Raw genomic sequence first — 8110 nt, 5'->3', positions numbered from 1 at the left:
GCAAATCAAACTTCAACTAAAAATATATTAAAAAAAAGAAAAATCTGGAGACATCCCATACTTGATTTCAAGCTATATGACAAAGGTATGATAATCAATCAGTATGATATTGACATAAAAAACAAGCACATTAAGCCAGTGTCACAGAATGAAGAACCAGGACAATTACATACACATATACAGTCAGCTGATTTTTGACAAGGGTTCCAAAACACACAATAAGGAACTAATAGAATCTTCAAAAACAGGTTTTGAGGAAGTTGGATATTCATGAAAAAGAATAAAATAGGACACCTATCTTATACGAATCACAAAATTAACTTGTAGTGAATAAAAGTCTTTAATTTTTTTTAATTTTTATTTACTTAGGATAGTCATAGAGAGAGAGAGAGGCAGAGACACAGGCAGAGGGAGAAGCAGGCTCCATGCACCAGGAGCCCAACATGGGATTTGATCCCAGGTCTCCAGGATCACGCCCTGGGTCAAAGGCAGGCGCCAAACCGCTGCGCCACCCAGGGATCCCGTGAATAAAAGTCTTAAACAGAAGACCTAATAAGATAAAATTACCCAAAGGAAACAGCGAGAAAAGATTTTTGACATTAAGCTTGTAAATTATATGTTGGATTAGACAGAAAAAAAAGCAAAATGAACAAGTGGGACTACATTAAAACAAAGAATTCTGCACAGAAAAGGCAACAGGACATTGAAAGGCAAACTACAGAATGGGGAAATATTCACAAAATATGTAACTGATAAGTTTAAAAATCATAAAAGAAAACACATATTGAATTCATACAACTTAATAGCAAGTAAATAAATAATTCAATTAAAATTGAGCTAAAAAACCAAATAGCCATTTTTGTCAAAGAAAACTTATAGATGGCCAAGGATATATGAAAAGGTGCTCAACATCACTATCAGGGAAATGTAAATCAAAACTACAATTGAATATCACCTTACACCTGTTCAGACTGTTATTTAAAACAACACTAAAGATAACAAATATTAGCAAGAATGTGGACAAAAGAAAACTTTTATACACTGTTAGTGAAAATTCAAAATGGCACGACCATTAGGGAAGACAATATGCTGAGTTTTCAAAAAATTTTAAAATGTACTACTGGTAGATATGATGTGCCAATCCTACTTGTGGGTGTATTTAAAAGACATAAATTCAGTACCTTGGGGGTGCCTGGCTGTCTTAGTTTGTAGAGCATGAGACCCTTGATCCTAGGGCCTGGAGCTTAAGCCTCACCTATGTGTGAGGCTTAAGAAAAAAAAAGTCATTTTTTTAAAAACCAGTATCATGAAGATAACTGCACACCCATGTTTACTCTAACATTATTCACAAAAGCTGTAATATGGGGAAAACATAAAAATTCTTCAATAAATGGATGAATAAAGAAGATAAATATTATTCAGCCATTAAAAAAAAAAGGAAATCCTACCATTTGCAATGACATGGTAAACTGGGAGCATTACACTATATAAAAGAAGCCAAAAGGGGAAAGACAAATATGGTATGCTATCACTTTTATGTAAAATCTGGAAGGAAAAAAGAGAACTTAATCTAAGGAGAAAAAAGAGAAGTTAAAGAACTTAATCTATCTAAATAAAAGATTTTTATTAAGCTCCCATAAACAGTGCTGTGTGGTATTGCTATAAGGATAAACATATAGATCATTGAAACATTAGGTGTCCATAAATAGACCTAAATGTATGAGTTTTTAGTAAAGAAGTCTAGGTAATTCAATGAAGGAAAGAATAGACTTTTTTCCCTACTGATTATGCTGGGCCAATTACATACCCATATGGGAAAAAAAAAATGAACCTCAACTACTACTTCATATCATACCCCAAAATAAACTCAAAATGAGTCAGAGACCTACATGTTAAAAACAAACCTATAAAAATACTAGAAAGAGTATTTTAAACTTTGGGGTAGATCAATGTTTATTAAATATCTCACAATGGGATACCTGGGTGGCTCAAAGGTTGAGAGGCTGCCTTAGCCTCAGGGCATGATCCTAGGATCCAGGGATGGAGTCCTGCATCAGGCTCCCTGCAAGAAGTCTGCTTCTCCCTCTGCCTATCTTTGACTCCCTTCTTTCTCTCATGAATGAATGAGTAAAATCTTTAAATAAATATCTCACTGTAAGCATGAACTATAAGTAAAACTGAAAATTGAAACTTGTTAATATTTTAACTCTTTTACTCCCTGAATGACATCTTTTTAAAAATGAAAAAGCAATCCATGGACTAGGAAAAAACTACATATATAGACACACAAAGAATTGTGTAAAGTATATAAACATTTTACATACAATTCATATATATTATTATATATATAAATTTTATATAAATATATACTTTATTTTTAATATTTAAGATATATATATATGATTAAAAGGCCTATTCTAGAATATATAAAGAACGTTCAGACTTTAGTAATTAGAAACCCAGAATGACTATCTTTATATTGTACAAAGGATGTAAAAAGAAACTTCCAGAAAAAGATCTACAAATGCTTGATCATAGCGTAGTTCTATTTTTACCTTTTTGAGAACCCTAATACCATTTCCTAGAGTGGCTGCACTGCTTTGCATTCCCACTGACAGGCCAAGAGTCTTCCCCTTTCTCCTCATCCCCATCCCCATCTCTGAGCACTTGTATTGTTAATTTTAGCCATTCTGGCAAGTGTGAGGTGAGATCTCATTATAGCTTTGATTTGTATTTCCCTGATAATAAGTGATGTTGAGGTTCTTTTCATGTGTCTATTAGCAATATGAATGTCTTCTTTGGAAAAATGTCTATTGAAGTCTTCTGCCCCTTTGTTAATTGAATTAATTGTATTTGGGGTATTGAGTTTTAGAAGTTCTATTTATAGATGGTACTTGGATGGTACTCATCTATCCAGATACCTATCCAACTATCCAATACCTTGCACTGGTAGGTATTTGCTCAAAGAATACAAAATACTAATTCAAGGGGGTAATGCATCCCAGTGTTTATCTACAATAGCCAAATTGTGGAAACAACCCAAGTATCCATCAACTGATGAATGGATAACAAAGATGTGGTAGATATAAAACCTTGTATATATTTACATGTATGTATAATATATATATGATATATACATATGATAGAATATTACTCAGCCATAAAAAGAATGAAATCTTGCCATTTGCAATGACATGAATGGAGTTAGAAAGAATTATGCTAAGTAAAATGAGTCAGTCAGAGAAATACAAATACTAAAAGATTTCAATCATATGTACAAATAAGAAATAAAACATACAGTATGGCGGCAGGGGGAGAGGGAGGCAAAAAAAAATGGAATTTTAACCATAGAGAACAAAATGATGGTTACTAGAAGGGAAGTGGGCGACAGTAAATGATGGGAATTAAGAAGAACACCTGTAATGAGCCCCAGGTGTTGTGGAAGTTTTGAATCTCTATATACTACACATGAAACTATTATTATAATGTATGTTAAGTAACTAGACTCTATACTTTTAAAAATGTACAAATGCTCAACATCATTAGTCATCAGGGAAAGCAAATTAAAACCACAATAATATATCACCACATACCTCCTTGAATGATGACGTGGAAAATAACAATACCAAGTGACAAAAATATGGAACAATTCTTGGGATTAAAATTAGAACTTTCTGCTTGTATTTTGATATCTCTCCACAATTTTAATGTTGCCTAGTATTCCTTATGAACCCATGAGTTCATAGAGATTACTATGAGTCCCAGAGATTACTAATTAGGAGCCTATTAGAGCTTCCGTTTAATTTCATAGCCCTCTGATGAAAATGAAAAACAACATTTGGAGACAAGGACTTTAATGACTGCCATTCCACTGATTTTAAGCCCTCACTGCACTAGCTCTAATGCAATCAATAACGGGTTTCTAGAAATGTAATATTGTTAGGGAGGCAGGTTCTCTGTGACCTGAGTCAACAGGTTAAAACATTACAGGTCTCCATACCCAAATCATTCCATTTTTCCTATTCCCATGATATTTAGCTTTCTTGGAAACCAAAGTTCACAAAGAGAAAGGGGATTCTTGCATGGTTGGGTTCCAAGCAGAGGGAATGCAATTCCCTATTCGAAATTGGGTGATTTTCAAACATGTCTCTTCGGCATACCTGTTTCTAAGACAAAGCCTTTCCATCAAAAGAGATAATTAGTTCCAGGGAGAGAAACAGCAGTTCTAAGCCAAGGTCCTTGAACTTTTTTTGGAAACCTCTTTAAATATCCATGCAGTGCCAAAGGAAAATATTGTGGGGGGTTACATTTCCAGAGCAAGATTCATTATGAGAAGAATGACCCATTTGAAAGTGTTTTCTCCACATTTCTTGCCTCTTGTCTATGGGAACAGAGCCATCTGGAGATCATGTCTCCATAGTGTTTCAAAAGAATTCATTCCAAATTCAAATCCCAGATTTTCAATAAGGAATTTTGAGGCTTTAGGCTAGAAGGAAAGATTTAGACTGGGAGAAACACCTTCTCAAGGACCTTTGATTTGTTATCAAATTACCTAAATAAGTCTGTGTCTGAGGTGTGTTCTAACTTTCACACTGAAAGTTTACTATTAAAGAAGAGGCCAGCTTGAAAATGGAATTATTTCTGAAAAATCCTAAACATCATTGTGATCATCTATAAGGTAAGGTTTTCAGCAGCATTGAAGCATCTTAAACATTAGTATTTTCTATAAAGAGTAATCATTATGTTTCAACACCTTACAAACAGTAATATTATAACCATATTCCCATTAGTCAAAAGATAGTAAATGTCATTAACTTAAAGAGACAAATGAAAATGTTGAGGCTTATAGCGATTTTATGAGATTTTATAAAAATTGGAACCAAATTTTTGGTCACAAGACACCTCTTTTGACATAAGATGCCTCCTTTAACATTCAAGACTAATCGTGAGCATGAAAATTAAATGTAAGTATGCCCCCCACACAGTGATATATAAATATGTTTATAGATGACATAAATCATTAGTCATTTAGTCCAAGCATGACCAGAGACTGTCCTTCCTAAGGTTAATTACTATGCATAATGTGAGTCTCTGTGGTATGTTGAAAAGTAAAATTAGAGATAATTCTTCCAGAGATTATTGTGTGATTAAATGTTTTTCTGATTACACTCAAATTACCAATTCTTCCTATCTTCTGTGTGAATACAGACACAAAAATATGTGAAAGCTCTTTGCGTGCTCACAGTAATGGGGTGGGGATATTCATATACATTTACTCAATCAATTCTCATAGCACCTGGGATGTGGATATGATCATTCTCACTTTAGAGATAAGGAAACAAGAACATAAGTTCCTGGGAAATGTACCCTGGATAAAAGAAGTTGCAAGTGGAAAAGGCAAGATTCCAATCAGGTCTCTCTGATTTCAAACCAATACAGTACACTTAATGACCATGGTAGTCATTTTCAACATTGTACAGGAAACTCTGGAGACCCATGTTTTTAAAAGGATTGGGTAGGGAGGAAATGGGGCTGCACAAGAGGCCAAGGTAAAAGTGTTCTTCAATGAAAGCATTGAAGCAGTACCTCATTTTCATTAATATTTGGAGACTGCAGTGTGTGGTATGTGTGTGTGTGTGTCTGTGTGTGTGTGTGTGTCTGTGTGTGTTTGCGTCTATTGATGAAATTACTTCATATATATTTGCCTCTGAAGTACCATTAAAGTCCTTTGATTATGGTCATGTCAAAAGAGATTACTAGTTTACATTGTTTATTATCACAGAACAATGTAGAGCAAGGATCAATAATTTGAAGGAAAAAGGTCACAAGTAAAATTTGATTTAGTCTTGGCTCTCCTCATTTTTATCTGCTTGATCTAGGGCAGGATTCTTAACTTCTCTATGTTTGTATCTCCTGCTGTGTAAAGGAAGTATGATAGTGGTAATTATTTCACAGGAATGTAGTGAGGATTAAACAACCACATTTCTGAAAAAAACGAACACAGCAAGTGTCTACATTTGTGTTGATAGAATTATTATAAAATATATATAATTACATTTAGTTGATATTATCTTTATTATTATTCTGAAAATCAGTCTCTGCAATCATTTCTTCACTTGCAAAAAAGTATGAAATAATGTTAACCACACAGGTTACTACCATGCCATGCACATAGGAATCAATCATTAAATATATATTTATCAGCTATTATAATATTTGGGGATTTTGAAAACTTGTGTTGTGTTATCTATTCTTTTATAATAGCTCCTGGAGCCTTTTATTACATTCTCATAAGAAACACACTCTTCCACATTTTTGTTAACTATTATAAATGTTCTGTGACTGGGCTTTCTGTCTCTGGCTGACATCCCCTTACTGAAGCTAATTCAGCTTCATCCAAGACACACAAAGGTCTTTCAGAGTTATATCCAAGAGTCACCATTCCTCCAACCCCTGGTCATTCTTCCACTTCTATTCAGTTACCTTCCATGGTTCCCCATTTCCTAAGGGTAAAGAAAGAATTCCTAGCTTTCCATTCATAGCTTGGACATCCGTTCTTTACCACTCTTTTGAAACTTAGCTGCCAGTATGATTCTTTCAAGATAGGCTCTTCATCATCTCAGATGATGAAGTGTGCCCAGATGGTCTTCAAGAACTCAGAACTTACTTGCTATCTCACAAAACGTCATGAGAATCCACTTCTCATTAGAATACAGGCTGCTACATTTACTAGATGTGGGAGCTTACTAAATGCAAGGTTACATTAACATAAGGGATTTCTTTTTCAGGTCATGTAATTTAGTATAATATGAAAAAATGGAGACTAGGAACAACGTGACAGAATTTGTGCTACTGGGGCTCACAGAAAATCCAAAGATGCAGAAAATCATATTTGTTGTGTTTTTGGTCATCTACATCGTCTCTGTGGTAGGAAATGTGCTCACCGTGGTCACTATCACTGCCAGCCCATTATCGGGGTCCCCCATGTACTTTTTCCTGGCCTATCTCTCCCTCATTGATGCCTGCTATTCTTCTGTCAATACCCCCACCCTGATCATAGAGTCACTCCGTGAAAAGAAGACCATCCCATTCAATGCATGCATAATCCAAATCTTTGGGGAACATTTTTTTGGAGGTGCTGATGTCATCCTGCTTACTGTGATGGCCTATGACAGATATGTGGCCATCTGCAAGCCACTGCACTACATGACCATCATGAATCGGCAGCTATGTGGCCTGCTCATGGCAGTAGTGTGGGTGGGAGGCTTTCTTCATGCAGCCATACAGATCCTCTTTATCATCCCACTACCTTTCTGTGGCCCTAATGTCATAGATCACTTTATATGTGATCTGAATCCTTTGCTCAGTCTTGCCTGCACTGATACCCACACTCTTGGGTTCTTTGTTGCTGCCAACAGTGGTTTCATCTGTGTCTTAAACTTCCTTCTCCTCATGGTTTCCTATGTGGTCATTCTGCGCTCCCTAAAGAACCACAGCTTGGAGGCGAGGCGCAAAGCCCTCTCCACCTGTGTCTCTCACATCACAGTGGTAGTCCTATTCTTTGTGCCCTGCATATTTGTGTACATGAGACCCGCAGCTACCTTATCCATTGACAAAGCAGTTGCAGTGTTCTATACTACAATAACTCCCATGTTAAATCCTTTAATCTATACCTTGAGAAATGACCAGATGAAAAATGCCATTAGGAAACTGTGTAGTAGGAATGCTAGTGTGGGTGACAAATAAATGTATCTGGAGCTCAACAGTGATTTAACTGAGGCAAAGGTCAAACAGACATGTTGGATGATCTCGGCAAGAAAGACCTATGACAAAACAACAACAACAATGACTGCTATGGATATATTTTGTGTTCAAGAGCCAAAATGGGTGCAAGAAATGGAAAAATAATCCTAGCTCAGGATCTCTCTTTGCATATTTGAATAATGCTAGCAAATTGGGGCTTGTTTTAAGAGCTTCATTCATATGCATGGATTCGTAAGCTTTCATCCTAATTTTAAAAATTAAAAATAGGGACACCTGGCTGGCTCAGCATTTGAGCATCTGCCTTGGATCATGGCATGATCCCGGGATCTGGAATCAGGCTCCCCAC

General features: G+C 35.6%; 1 protein-coding gene across 1 annotated transcript; it reads left to right on the top strand.

Moving 5' to 3' along the window:
- Positions 1–6816: 6816 nt before the first annotated feature.
- On the top strand, positions 6817–7746 carry LOC129514808 (olfactory receptor 4C46-like). Its single transcript, XM_055333512.1, has one exon. It carries the CDS (start codon positions 6817–6819, stop codon positions 7744–7746), a length of 930 nt encoding a protein of 309 aa, XP_055189487.1.
- The last annotated feature ends 364 nt before the right edge of the window (positions 7747–8110 follow it).

The sequence above is a fragment of the Nyctereutes procyonoides genome, unplaced genomic scaffold (genome assembly GCF_905146905.1).
Source record: "Nyctereutes procyonoides isolate TBG_1078 unplaced genomic scaffold, NYPRO_anot_genome, whole genome shotgun sequence".
Taxonomy (NCBI): domain Eukaryota; kingdom Metazoa; phylum Chordata; class Mammalia; order Carnivora; family Canidae; genus Nyctereutes; species Nyctereutes procyonoides.
Note: the sequence above shows the minus strand (reverse complement) of the source record. Positions and strands in the feature narration are given on the sequence as shown.